The following is a 15,022-nucleotide window of genomic DNA, read 5'->3' as shown; positions in this document are numbered from 1 at the left end:
AGGGCTGTGCCATTTCATATTGTCATATTAACTACCCGTATACATTTTTACATGACAAAAAGGTGTCATATGGTGATATAATTGCTATAGCAATGCCATGCATGTACATTCCCTAATGCACAAGCCTATACATGTCTGACAGCCAGAGCCGTGTGTCAGCCTCAAATGAAGATTTAGCTACATCAACATCCTCCAACAAATCACAATGCTTTGCAAATATGCAAGAAAATCGTTCCTGTTACAGGTAGAAAAAGCAAACTCGTTTTAAGACTTACGGCAAAAATACACTTGCAGAGTACAACCAGGTTAAGGAGGCAAGTAAGGAAGAGATAGGAGTGGCTGGTGATGTACAGCAAAACAGTAAACAAATGGCTCAACCGAGCATAACAGGAGCACTCACTAGACTCCGTGTGACAGGAAGAACAAATGGTGAATGGAAATTACTAATACATATCGTTTGGCCAAGATATGATACATGACATGACAATATATGATGTTAATTCAAAATGTGGAAAGCAGGGCCTTTTAAGCAACTAGTTAAAAAGTTCAACTCTAGTTACAACATGTTAGATATAATTTTTTTTTTATTTTAAATGTAAATTTCATTATGAGACAATACTGTGCTAGCTCCTGACGAGTTACAAGGTTAAGTAACCGCAACTCAGCACAACCAACTTAGTCAAAAATAGTAAGGCATGTTTTTACTTTTTGATTAAGATGCCAAAATACAGTTACTTACTGTTAATAGATTGAAGAGAGTTGAACGGTATCATTTATTCATTTCATTATTCATTTCTGACTCCTCAGAGAAGTGGACGCTCATGTTTGGTTATCAAAATGTGAATTCAGCTTGTTATTTGCTTAATAAATGACAAAGTTTTTGACATATTACTAATATATTTGTGTTTTCTTGTCTTATGGTTATAATTTGTACTGTGTGTGTCCAGTAAACACAGTGAATAACAAATGTTTCAAAGATATCTTATCCCAATTACTTTTCTAAAGTGGCAAAACCTACGCAAACCATCAGCGGGGAAAGCAGAGAGTGATCTCACAGCTGTCGAGTACTTTGCTGGTTTGCTAGTTTTATTCACAGCCATCATGCAGGTACAGTGAATGGAAACAAAGACTTTATGTTATTATTTGTTTGCAGAGATGAATTCTGAAAATCAATTATCACGAATGTAGCACAATGTAAAAGGGAAAGCAGTGCCCTTGTTTATTTTATTTTTTTATCAAATCTATTTTAATGAAAATATTAGTACTAATCGGAGGATGTAAAAGCTTTCTGCTTTCTTATATGACAGAACAGTAAAACATTTTTTGAATAATTGTGACAAATAATAATGTTTTTAAAACTGAATAAAATTGTGTTTTGCGATAATTGTGCAGCCCTAATGTCACTGATTCAGATTTACAGGCAGACTTAAAGTGCTGTATTAGACTATAAGCTACCTTACAGTTGTAGTATTACACCAGCTTCTTTTCCCAGTTTTAATATGCTTTCTATGTTGTGGTAGAAGAGCACATGAGAATGAAATCATTTCAGGAGTAGGAGTATGCCTGCACATTTCATTTGTCTTTAACCTTTTGCCTCACCTCGCCTCTTGTTATTTCTATTTTTGTGATATTACCTTTAACATAAAATATCTTGGTAAATTTCTCACAGCCCCCTCAAACAAGTTCTTCCTCTGCTGGGGTAAAAACGTTTTTTTCCCTCTTATTCATCATTTCTCCGGTTATCAGAGTTGCTGATGATGATCTCCAGGATCAAAATATTCCATCTAATCACCATTTAATTTTCTCAGTGGACTGAATTGAATTTGACTAACCCAATTCTCACGTTGCTCTGAAAAACCAAAACACAGGATCCAGCTGATGCTGGATTACTCAGATGATCTCAGATCTTTAAAGCAATGTGCATAGAATAAGTCACATGATGAGGCTAAAGGCTGGAAAGCCTTTTTAAATAGACCTTTATCTGTCTATACATTCATAAATTTGAGAGGTTAAACATAGTCGGGCTGCTGCCTATACTCTGAAACAAACTAAGCAACTATTCTGAATCCAACACCTCAGACATTGAAGTGGAAGAGTCTAGAGACCTTTCAAAACCTCAACTCTCAATGGGAGCTTGAGACAACTGAATACCACCACAGCAAAAGCTCACCTGTAAGGAAGCACTAGAAGGAAACCACCAGAGCTAACAGGTTAGCAACTGCTGAATTGAAAAATAAGGAAATGGATAATGTTGTTGTTTCACATGAAATAATAAAAAAGAAACAGGAACATGCACTTTAGCACTCAATGTATACCATCAGCACCTGGTCCTTGTGTAGAAAACACTTGATTATGAAGAACTGTAGTTAATGTTACCTTTTGTGAGCTGGGAAATCAATCTAAATCAAACTACTTGCTGTAGTCTTCTTAGTATGGTCACTGTTCAAGGTTGACGGGTTAATATTTCTGATTAAAAGGTTGCTTTATTCCTGACTCAGAATGAGCCATACAACTAAAAGAATTCATTCTGAACTCTAATCTGAAAATGTATTTATAAAATAGGGGTACAGCTATATTTAGATTTGCTGTATTGCACCAGCCTAACTAACCATATAATTACTGCTCAGCACAACAATGAAAGGCACTGAGTTCTACACACTCAGTAAGACGGAGTGAAATACAGGTCTCTGCGTCCTGTCAGCTTTGTTATGGTTTGAAAATGTACATAAATATACAAACAAGAGTTTTAATAAGGGCACAGTGCATTTAGGGCCCAAAGGAGATGTATAAGCACTGGTGGACTTTAATGTCTTATCCACTAGCAGCAGTATAAAACTTTCTATGGCATGGACCTGAATCTTACTAGCTAACTTATTATCCCAGAAAGCTGATTCAAATGGGAGGCAGTTAAGGGCTGACTACCCTCCCCGATCCTTCCGGCACAAATGTGTAAATCACTGCCAGAGCCAATACAGCAAGAGTGTCTCCCAGAGGGTAACTTTATTACCTCACCTCGGCACAATTTATGACACCACACCAAAAGGGTAAATTTCTAATAACATAGCTTCCCCGGCTTCTCCGACACTAACAAGTGGCTGCAGTCCCGAAGCTAGAATTTACTGTCAGTCACAGAATCTCCCCTTTGCAAAGTGTTTCTTAAATGGTCAACACAGAAGCAATTTGGGAAACGTAAGCTATTGTAAAAGGTGAAGAATATAAACTGTACCCAGTACCGCCCTCACCACCACACACACACTACTGTGTGCTTTCTTTAAACACTTTTGAAATGCTGTCACTGCAAAAAAAGGTTGAGGGGCTAATGAAAATAAAAATAAAACATTTTCTCCAAGGCCAAATAAAAGCTCATTGTCCCCTTCTCAAAATGAACCATACTACTATACAATTCTTTGTGAACTAGACCACTGAGTCCATTCCTTAAAATTTTTTGATCTTCTTGTCTCCAAGGTCTTCTAAGCTCAAATCATTACTGTGGATTAGCTGAGTATAAGGTGTCCCTGTGAAACATGGAAGAGGATGGGGTACTGTAGTTGTCAGCAGGACTCTCTGCTGCTGCTGAGAGGGGTACTGTGTAATATTAAACTGACTGAAGTGTTCACGATCTTAAGTCAAAGCCCCCAGCTGTCTTGCATTTAAAGTGACACTCAATGTTTTTACCGTCAAACATTAACTACCAGTAAGCTTTAAAAGAAGGAGAAATTTATGTCAGCTCCATGTAAAATCTCTTCTAGCACCTTACGGTGTATACTGCATGTTTCAGTGCTATATGATCGTGTCATGGCTGACTACCCTGCTTTAGAAGGTCTCATTTTTTCCCATTTTCTAAGATGTCATCTACAACAAGAAATAATAATATAGGTATATATCGTTTTAGAGTAGCAACAAAAACATTACATGAGGTTAGTGATATTAAGGGAAAAATGTAATTGTAAATTAAAAATATTCTCTATTTTTTTAAAGAATTAGCATTATGACATCCTGTGACAGAATGGCAGCCTGCCCAGAACGTACCCTGCCCCTCACGTCAACCTATGACAGCTGGGATAGGCTCCAGCCCCCCACATGGATGGACAGATGGATGGATGGTCAATGCAGGTATTGCTGGTAGAGTATATGTACTATCAACCAGTAGCTTGGTAGTCCATGAGGCCTTTCACAAAGGCAAACCATCCAGCAGGTTACATGTTGCAAACAGCTTCAGCAATGTTAACATACGTCAGTTTTCCGCAAGTAGAGATGTTTACTGCAAAAACTTACCCCAAAATCTCTTCACAGTAAGGGTTTTTCAAAGTTAGTTTAACTGTTTTACTCAAAAGAGACTTTGTTGGTTTTAATCTTGTTATTAATGTTATCCAAGTTTCCCACATTGTATGCTTGCCCAGACCCAGCCTTGCACATGCCGACATCTGGCACAATGGCTCGCACGCATTCTGTAAAAATTTGCTGAGATGAGCTGTGCACCACCTTCAAATGGAAGACTCAACAGCATAAACAAGGCTGGTGTGACATGACAAATGGAAACCAGACAGCAGCTAGTCAAAAATTTAGAGGTTCCACTGAAACAGCATTCAGCCACACATGTTTACGTCCAGTCACTGTTATTTTTTATCAGCACAGCCGCACAATGTTGGCTCAGTTTGCTTTTGTTTCCTGAGAAGACACGGATACAATGAGCGAGTGAGTGAGAATTGTGGTTTGTAGTTTAAAGTGGACACCCATCTTTTTCTACAAAGGGATGGGGAGGTTGTCAAACAGCAAAGAAAAAAAGCAACAAACAAAAGAAACATAAAACCAAAATATATAATAGAACCAGCAGCTCCAGCTGCTCCAGTCTGTTTGAGTAGCAGTGCTCCTACTTGCACAACAAATCTGGATTTGTGTGGGTTTCCCCAGTGTGAATTTTCATTAAAAGTTTTCTGTCCCACAGCAGAAAACTATGTCAGGAAATGTCACATAGAAATTAAGACTGATTAACATGCAGCAGCATTCCTGAGAGATCTGTTGTGCTGTGCATTTGTCTTAACCTTATTTAAATCATAAGTGTTGTATTAATTATTCCTTTCAATAGTCTAAATAGTTCATTTAAAGAGCCACGGCAGCCTCGTGGTGTAAATATCAATAATACCACCATTAGGGAGCTTCAAGAGCTATTCCCTACGTTCATATGTGTGCAGTAATTAAAACACCCATGGAATTTTTAGTAGTGCTTTCTGAGGCACTGATAAATACAACTGAGTCAGCCCACAGTGATAATTCTAGTTGCATTATGCAGTTCTGATTTGCTAAAGATACCAGATACCAGTTAAAGAGCCGCATTACCAGTTTTAAATTTAAAAGATGTAATCCACACTGTAAGGCTCTTAGGACTCGTTTTTTTATGTGTATGACGACGTCAGGGTAATAAATAAAATAAATATATCTTCAAATTTGTAGATGGGTGAGTTTACATCCAATTAAAAAATAAAAGCTACATTGGTGTTGGTTATCTAACTTCGGGGCACTAGTCTAATTTTGGTGAGAGCCATAGCTGCTACATAGTGGTTTTTCTTTCTTCTTTCCCTTCCTCACGCACACCTTGTTTATGGAGCTGCCAAAGAGTCAGCGTAAAAAAAAAAAGATTAATCCAGTTGAGGACAATACCATACCATACAGTAAAAGCTTCCCAACAAGTGGTAAACTAACTGAATGCCCTTCCAGCTTATCTTATATTAGCTTCCTTCATGCTACATTAGTTCTGCCAGTAGCTGCTGCTTTCATGTGACATAATAAACATCAATACCCAATCCAGCTTTTTGGGGGTCAGTATCAGACCAATAGCCAATCCAAGTATCGGACTACTCTGTCCTTACTGAAGGAGAACGTGGGTGTCTTGAAAAGTTTGGGCAGTTGTTCTTTTGCTAAATCAGACACCTCAGGAGAAGCACAGCTTGTCTTATTGCAAATGATTCTATTATATAAATCTAATATCTGTGTCTAATAAACACAAAACAGTATCTACCGTCAGATTCTGATCCTTCCACTTGTTAATGAAGTTGTTATTATTATTTTACCACATACAGACATGTATCACCTATTGTTAGACTGAGCCAATAATCTTACAAAATTAAGACTGGAGCACGTAGCAGTAACAACTGCTGTCTTACAGACATTTCAATATGGTATTTAACAGCTCTGATAGAAGAGAAAAAATACAAACAAAAGAAAAAAACCATAAAACTCAATTTGTGATGCTCCAAAGGAGTGTGTCTACTACTCAGCAAAGACATGCAGAGGCTATTGTAGTCTTTGCAGTTTTGTTTAATGGACTGATCTCTGTGTAGAAACGTGTATAAAAACCTGATACACTGCAAACCCATCACTCACTGAAAAGTAATTTGGCTGCCTGTTATGCCCAATATAAGATGTATCCTCTTGTGTCCTGCATTGGGATTCTTCCCCGCTCTCTCCCCTTAATTAAGTTAATTTCAGTGCATTTAAGTTAAGTGCTGGTCTGTTAGATCAAACTACCAGTATGAACAGAAATCTGCAGGGCTTGGCTCTAAATAACTGGGAACTCAGTGAGGAGCGACAGGACACAGCCAAAGCTTTGGCAACGAGCCATCCACCCATGGCACTTTTTCTGATCATATCTTTCCCTGGGTTTCAGTCATTCAGAATAACACTCGTGCAGCAGCTATCACAGCCAGATCATCCCAAAATGCTTTTTTAAAATGTGATTTTTTTATTGTTAAATATAGTGCAATTCGCAGTAAACTGAAATCACACTGTATAACTCATTTAAATACTCTACTCTTCAAACTGTGCACTGTGCAAGGGAAACCTATGCAATAAGGCAGAAATGCTAGTACTACAGTAAATAGGCACATTAACTGTTGAGAAAAAAGAAAATACTGCCCAAAAGTTTGCTTTTACAGAATCTCACATATGTCATTGTGTTCTTTTTACTCTGTTTATGTCATTATAAAAATCTCCAAAGTTTTAAACAATTGGTAGACCTCATCCTTGGACCCCTTGGCCATTTTCCACAATTTTGTGACAGACTAAAAGATCAGTGGATTTATGAAAAAAGTACACAGTGAAAATAGTCACTAATTAGCAACTGTCACATTCTTAGGGCTGTTTATTTGTTCTACTTTTTAAGCTAAATCAAAGGAGCTTTCTGATTTTTGGGTCAGTTTTTTAAAAAAAATGGTCAAAAACATGTTTCTGTTTTACCAAAACTAAAATATCAAAACAAGTCACTGTAGAGAAGCATCATATTTGAGAAACTTAAAACTTTCAAACGACAATTTCATAACCTCTCACAGGGTTAAGAAATGCTTTTATACAAATATAAATCAGTATTGCTTTAGCCTAACAGCTAGTGCTAGGGCTTAACAAGTGCTGCTTTACAATAATTAGTAGATTGCATGTTATAAATGTTATAAATAATGTCATATATCTAGTATTCTCAGAGTTTAAGATACTGACAAGTTGACCCATTGATGTATATATGAAGGATTTAATTAGGAAACTTAAAGGTACAGTGTGTAAACTCTCACCCACAGATTTCAGCAGATAGCATTTTTCAGCCGGCTGAATTCTGTTTTCTTACCCCTCCCAAATTAAAATTATAATCCCAGCTATGGTGGCCAATATAGGACAAAAAACTCTGGTTGTTGTTTATCTGTAGTGAGTATAGGTTGTCAGTCCATTGTTTACCTCAGCTGTCAGTATGTATCCTCATCTATTTACTCTGGAGGAGGCTGTAAAACTTTGTGAAAGGAATCTGATATGAGTTGATGAGTCAGTGAGGCTCACTTCTGTCTGATGACAGCGATACTGAGGTAAGATTTTGAGGAGATCCTGAACTTTTCTCCTGCTAAGTTCTGCTGTTTTTGCTGCTGTTAGCAGGTGTTAGCTAAACTTTTTTTGAAGTGGCTCTGACTTTGTTGGACTCAGGCGCTTAGTAAAGAAACTCTGAATGTAATAAAACGTTTTATCAGAGGGGAAGTGTGATTCTTGAGTCTAACATTAGCTGGCATATTGTTAGCTTATAACCAGCTGTTGCTGCTGTTTAGCTGGCCCATTGTCAGCTATCTGGAGACATAGCGAGTAAGAGATATTGAAAATATACAAGTACAAATGTTAAATGGTCACATATACTTTAAAAGAGCAACTTGTGATCTTTGATTTAAAAGTAACTTATAACACGTACTACGTACAGTATGTGGCTGATCGATAGCCACATATATAAAATGTGATTAGACAAAACAGTCGACCACTGTGTAAAGATGGCAAGACAACATGTCAGCTTCCACAAAAGAGCAATCGTTCCTATGTATTTTAGTGGATTCATTAAAAAGAAAGTTATGACAATAACTATTCTATTACATAATCTCAAAAAATACTTACTGTACCTTTATATTTCTGATCAAATGTAATTTATTAGTTTTAAACCATTTCTTGTTTTTCCCCACCAATCCATTTCTAGCTTAAATGTGGTTAAATCAAATTATAATTAATATTCATTCCTTTACCCTTTATGGTTTTCTAAGTTTATGTGTTGGTTCTTGAAGTATTACTGCGCTATTACTACCAGTATCGCAAGAACTATGTAAATACTGTGAAAATGTGATTTATTCAAACAGTATAAATTTTGTTATTTTTGTTATTCTCTGTTTCTAGTAATACTGGTAACTAGGGGTGGGCGGTATAAACAGTATTCGGTAGAAATGATATGAATTTGGCCAACAGTAGAGATTTTGACTATACCGCTCTACCGCGATAGCGCATGTTGATGGCGTCATCAATCTGCACCTGTTTTGGTGAAAAGCATCGCAGCGGCTGCAAGCAATATCATCTGCAAATTATGCTGGGCGACAGTAATAGTGAAGACACGAAGCACGTTTTGGAATATGAGGAAAGCCAAAAACTGCACTTCCTCCACTTCCGTACCATTGATTCATTAATGTTGAATTCTGCTCTATTCCCATGTTGTTGCAGTATATTAACAACTAACCTCGTATTGTGGATGGATTATCTCAGTTGTTCTCCTGACTGAAGTTTGGTCCGTTTACAGCATCCTGCCATACGATTGCATTTGTCCTGAACCATCAGGAACCTTCACGTTAACTTTTATCGAGTGGAACAAAGTTAGCATTCATCCTCCAGCTTTACTGTGTTTATGTTATGCTAACATAGCTGTGTCGCTAGCGATCACTTAGCACATCATTATATACCAGCTAGCCCAACTTCAGCAACTCTAAAAAAGTCACTGCTGTTTAGTTTTTTGTTTTCATTAATGATGGAAGTGATAGCAGAGCTGTACATTTTATTTTTTCAGAAATATCTCAATCAGAACATGCTATATCATGTTTAGGTGGAAACTAGCGAGCTAACTTCCTTCTAACTTCTAACTCTGGTAAATTTAACAAATTCTGTTTTCATAGATGGCTGGATGTTAAACTTAATTGTTACACCTGGTAAAGCAGCAGCACTGATCATTTTATTAAAGATGAAAGAATTTAGACAGTTTTTAACTCTCAGTGATGCCGCAGTGTTCGTTTGACTTTGGGACCTGATGCGGACGGAGTTTTGGACCCAGATTACGCCGCAAGGCTCCTGACTACGGTAGCCGTAATGCTCCGACAGTCCATCAAATGGTGCGGCTTCGTAGCTTACCAAAGTCGTACTAAAACATTTTTGACAGATTTTTGAGCGCCGTGTACCACATAAAATCAGTTTGAGGTCAGTAAGCACAACCAGAATTCATACATAAGGCGCAATGGATTATAAGGTGCACTGTCGATTTTTGAGAAAATTAAAGGATTTTAAGTGCGCTTTATAGTGTGGAAAATACAGTATACAGAAGAAAATAATATATCGCGATATATATCGTTACCACACATGCTTCAAATTATACCGCGATATGGATTTTAGGCCATATCGCCCAGCCCTACTGGTAACAATTAAAAGCAAACCACACAAGTATTTAGTGATGATGGCATCCAGCAGTGTGAGTGCAAGTTTTGTTTTTACTTTTCATGTTGTTATATCTAAATATTTTAAGAATTTAAGTAATACAAATAAACAGAGGCTTTACATAAATAACAAAACTGATTATAATATTAAAAAGGTTTTTCTTTTAAAATAAAAAAATCAAATAAAAAGTCACACTTCAGTAGTGAGGATTTGTTGGTGATATAAAGATTTAAGATGCTAATCATGTAATCGTATCATGGTGTATCTGACAAAGCATGAAAATTATATCCAAAAATGACTCAACAGTAATATAAGCAACAGACAGAATAGCTGAGCTATGCTATGTCTGTTGTCCTATATACGTTTTGTTCCAGTTTCTTCTTAAATAAAATAGAGTGAGACTGCGATTTTAAGGTCAGGTGCACACCTCATATCAAAGTGTCACAGGCAAGAAAAAGCTCCACTGATCCAACAGTCACAACACTAAGGCGTATCTGACGTGCTGTCTCACTGTCTCCTGTTGCTTTCTGACACATCAAAACCAGTTGAGACTCCAGTAACAACACTTAAACCCTCACCAAACAGAAACAGAGCGGACCTAAAACGCTGTGTAAATGTGACACTGCAGCTCACACGGAGCCCCTCACATGGAGCGGAGGGATATGCTGGCCCCCAGCAGCCGCAGCAAGAGACGCTATAAAGAAGCGCTGCGATTCAGCACCATGGACAGCGGCCAGCAAACTTCACTGCAAACTTTGCCGCTCTCTGCCTAAACCAATGTTACTGAAACAAAGCATAATGTCCAGTTAACGTGAACTTGGGTTGGCCTAATTCTAGATGAAGCTTATTTAATAAAGTTTGAAAACTCACAAGAGGGGCGTAAATTCTACTGTCTGTAACACAGCATATAAGAAATGAGCAACAAAAAGTAACTACAAAAAAAAGACAAAATTAAAAGTTACAGCACAGTGTAGTGTAAGAGGAATTTGGCTGCACTGTTGCTAGTGTTTTAACTAGCAAGCAGTTTCCTACACATGTAGCTAACCGAACCACGTGTGCACACTCTGGGTAAAATACCCACAAGCAATAATACAGACAATGAAAATGATGATCCCTAAACAACTCTAATGATGGTTTTTATTTATTACAACCCCCACACAAAAAAACTCTATTTTTATGCGCATGTGCTGTGCGGCCTAATATAATGCAAAAACAAGTGCTAAGTGTTGATTCACTACGCTATCAATAACAGACTAATTATCAACCACTGGCGGACTAATTATGACCCGTAAAACGGAGCTAATCGTATTAGCTACATATTTTGGCTGCTATACTGCCTATAACATTTTCCCAAACCAGTGGAGCCATGGTATGTAGCCAGGCGCTAGCTAATAAACAGCTGCTCCAGTGTAGTAATAAAGAGCGAGCGGGGTTTTATCCGCTTAATTGGTGGTTAATGATTCCACACAGCAGCGTGTTGTAAAAAGCAAAACTCACCTAAGACGAAAAAGGGGAGCTCAGTGTTTTCCAGGTCGTCCACCACCACCACGTCCCCGGGAAAATCGTTTCTAACAGAGAACAGAAGCTTGGGCTCGGAGGCCGAGGGACTGTGCATGATGCTCAGGTCGTTTTCTCTTAAAAACGGCAGCGCCGACACGGTGACGCTCTTCATCTTGCACTCGGTGTCCTGGCTCTGGTCCTCATCGCCGTTAAGACATCGGACGTAAACCGCTTGGAGGGCCAGGAGAGCCCACGCCAGCTCCAGCAGCAGCAGCGGTCTCGGCCCCATGTTGATGCTCGCCATATCGCTCCGTTTCCTCTCCCCTCCTCGCTGTTTCTCTCCCAGGCAGCTTCAGTCGCTCAACCCGGCGGATGACAGAGCGCCAGAGAGAGTGAATGGGGGGCGTGCTACACCGGCGGGCTCTCACAGTGTCGGAAACAAGCGCCTCTTCTTTCTCGCATATGATCAATCACAGGATTTTGTTGTACATGTGCTACTCCCGCTGAACACTGATAATGTAGCAGTGTTTTAATGCTGTTGACCCCCTTTGTTGTAATTGATCGACAAACTGTCCAAATGGCTGTAATGGCTAAGCAAAGATTACTAACAGCAAACCACCCAGGGTGCCCTGAGGTTCCCATCACCAAAAGAAACATCATTTGTAATTTAATTGTCTGCTTGCCCTGTCATAGAAACTTGCACATAATCTCCAAGGACACCACAGAGCATCCTTAGAAGCTTGCCTGACCTCAGTGTACATGCATAATTGCCTAATTGATGGTGCAGATGACTGTTAGGAGCGAGTGTCGGTGTCTGCAGTAGCCCAGATATGAAGGACACTGTAGTGAAAAATCTCTCACCAAATTTTAGGAACCTTACAAATAAAATCAAACTATATGTTGTAAATGTTGGCAACCAGTACTGAGTAAAGAAGTGCCACAAAGATAACAAGAGAGAGAAAAGAGTGTTTTGAGTGTATACAAATATACAAGTTTTTTCATTATTGCTAATTTTTTAACAGGGCATTTTGAGGAAGTGTGACATAATATATACAATATTAAGAGTGCACTTAAAATAAGACTGCATTTGGCACCATTACATTATGTTCTGCTATGTCTGGTGAGGTTACATAGAACCCTGAATATTGGTGTTATAAAGGTCAGCACTGAATTTTCATGATAATTGTGCATGTTTTAAAAAGAAATAAATAAAATGGAATTGTTTCCAATACTCTGTCAGGTTTAATATGCTTAACATCTATTAGTTTAAGACCTGGCAGGAACCTTTAATGTGCATGTCCACAGTTAGTGGTGTATAAATGGCTGAAATGAGAAAATACAGCTATTCAGTTTGATTTCAGTTTTTGTAAATGACACTCTTTTAACCGACGCATTTTTCCCCCCTGTTTTTCACACGTTAAAATTCTGTGAAATTCTCATTATCCATTTCTTTTGCTTCCTGGTACATCACTGTTCTGCCACTTTTATGCATGAGGAGGGAAAAAACACATGTGTTTCTGTTCATATAATGGTGAAATAAAACATAATCAGTCAGTACAGAATCAGGTCCTCATTGTTCTCCATATCTGGCCACTTGTAAGAACAAGTTAAAGCAAACCAGTTAGGTCTTTTGTGATGACAGTTTTAGACCACCGTCAGGGATGTAAGAAAGACATGGCAACAGCGGCTATTTTCATGATGTGATATTTATTTTCAGATTTATGTAAATGAACAGAGGCAGTGCATAAAAATAAAAATGGCTCTGAACCACATTGTACCCTACTAATGTGGGCGACAGGGTACACTGTTCTCTTCAGTACTTGCAGGTGCACCACAAAAAGAGAAGCTAGGCATCACTCCAATAAGGCCTAATGGAAATGCACCAAATGGGCACTGTAAGAAACTTAAAATAATTCTGGTCTACAAAAAAAGAGGTTTTGTTTGCTACTGGGAACCTCAGAGTAGCTCTTTAGCTCTAAGTTGTTGCACTGATTTCTGATACGAAATCTAATTTGAGCTACTCGTTAAGGTTTCTGAGATGCATATCACTGATGATTTGATACTTTTGAACATCAGTGTAAATATACCAACACAATGTCTGGAACTATTTCCTGCCAATATGTTTGTTATATGTTTTTTATTCTGAAAACATACCAGAGCATATTTCTGTCAGTTTAGCTCAAAATAAAACAAGCATGCTCTAAAATGTTTGAGGCCCTTGCTTTTGCGTTCATGCTGCACATCCGTCTCTCTTTGCAAGAGCAAAGAGTAGTCAGCCATCATGCTCGGATTACATTTTCCCTGATATCTCTTTTCCATCACTATTATATCTTGATGAAATCTTTCCTCATGCTGGTCGCTGACATCGATCAGGTTTGATGGGGATAAAAGTCGAGGTGAGAATGTAAAAAGTGCATCTTCAGTGACATTCTGGTGCCCATTAACTGATATGCTTTCAGCACATTATCTACAAGCTCAGCATAATCCTCTGTGATTGCCCAGAAAATTGTGGACATCCTGCATGAACACTTCCCAAGCTGCTGATTCAGTTGGCTTCCGTTTTCTTTTGAAGTCATCGTCAGTCATGAGTTCACAGATTTCAGGAACAACAAATACACCTTCCTTAAATTTTGGGTTCACTTTAGATGCTGAAATGCATTGCAGTTACTGTCCGTTCATTCTATTTTTCCAGTATTTGGAACATCGTAACTGAAAAAAACAGGGCATGCTAACGAAATGCTTGTTGACAAGTGAAATGGGTAAGTGCAAAGTCAGCCATTACTGACACATGGGGTACAACTTGGACTGGTCAACCAGTCTATCACAGGGCTAACACAGAGAGACAGACACTGATTGCATTATCCTAATAAAGCCTATGTACAATCAAACCTATAATAGCAATGAAAACATTATTATTATAGACTTCACTTAAAGATAGCTACTTTCCAGTTAGTGATAACATCAAAGGTGCTTGTATGTGTATTAGAGTTTCAGCTATTTAGAATTTTATTTTCACAATGACATGAACTTTAAAATAACCAAATTAACAACAAATAATACACAGGAATACTCCAGTTGCACTCAGACTAAAATTTCCAGAGGGGCTTTCAGACTCTAAATCCCTTGACTGTTTTGTTGACCACACAATTGCCACTGGGATTTGGATATAAAGCCGTAGGAAAAGAAGATTGCGTTTTCTGTGTCACCACTGTCCATCCATTTAATATTTAAGCAGCTCTGTGGTCTCCAGTGAAGTGTCAGTTCTCTCTGTCTCTTCCCGTCCTCATCAGAAACAGTCTGAAAATCCAAAATAGGGCAATATTTGGGATCGAAGCTAAAAATAAAAAGCGGGGAAGTAGATTGGCCTCGGCCACCCGCAGTGAAATATTAAAAGGTTAGCAGAGATTGAGGAGAATAACTGGACTAAATCGCATAAATGTGCATTAATTATTGATCGTGGGCTCATGGTTTCTCAAGACACTGTTAAAGAAAATCCATCAGCATTCAAACAATATTGAATTGTATGTGAAGGTTTAGCTTC

The 15,022-nt window shown here is 38.2% G+C and overlaps 1 protein-coding gene across 10 annotated transcripts in view; it reads right to left on the bottom strand.

The window, feature by feature from the left end:
• Positions 1 to 11,942, bottom strand: part of astn1 (astrotactin 1) — a 418,702-nt gene extending 406,760 nt beyond the window's left edge. For 3 of the 10 annotated variants that reach the window (XM_019348325.2, XM_019348326.2, XM_005457968.4), the window contains exon 1: positions 11,479 to 11,941. In XM_019348325.2, the coding sequence (XP_019203870.1) occupies positions 11,479 to 11,785 (307 nt within the window). In that variant the 5' untranslated portion in view covers positions 11,786 to 11,941. Of the gene's footprint in view, positions 1 to 11,478 lie in introns of all 10 variants that reach the window. The other 7 variants (XM_005457966.4, XM_005457969.4, XM_025900129.1 and 4 more) reach the window with 6 other exon arrangements.
• Positions 11,943 to 15,022: the final 3,080 nt, after the last annotated feature.

The sequence above is a fragment of the Oreochromis niloticus genome, linkage group LG18 (assembly GCF_001858045.2).
Source record: "Oreochromis niloticus isolate F11D_XX linkage group LG18, O_niloticus_UMD_NMBU, whole genome shotgun sequence".
NCBI classification, from domain to species: Eukaryota; Metazoa; Chordata; class Actinopteri; order Cichliformes; family Cichlidae; genus Oreochromis; species Oreochromis niloticus.
This window is presented reverse-complemented; position numbering and strand designations above follow the sequence as displayed.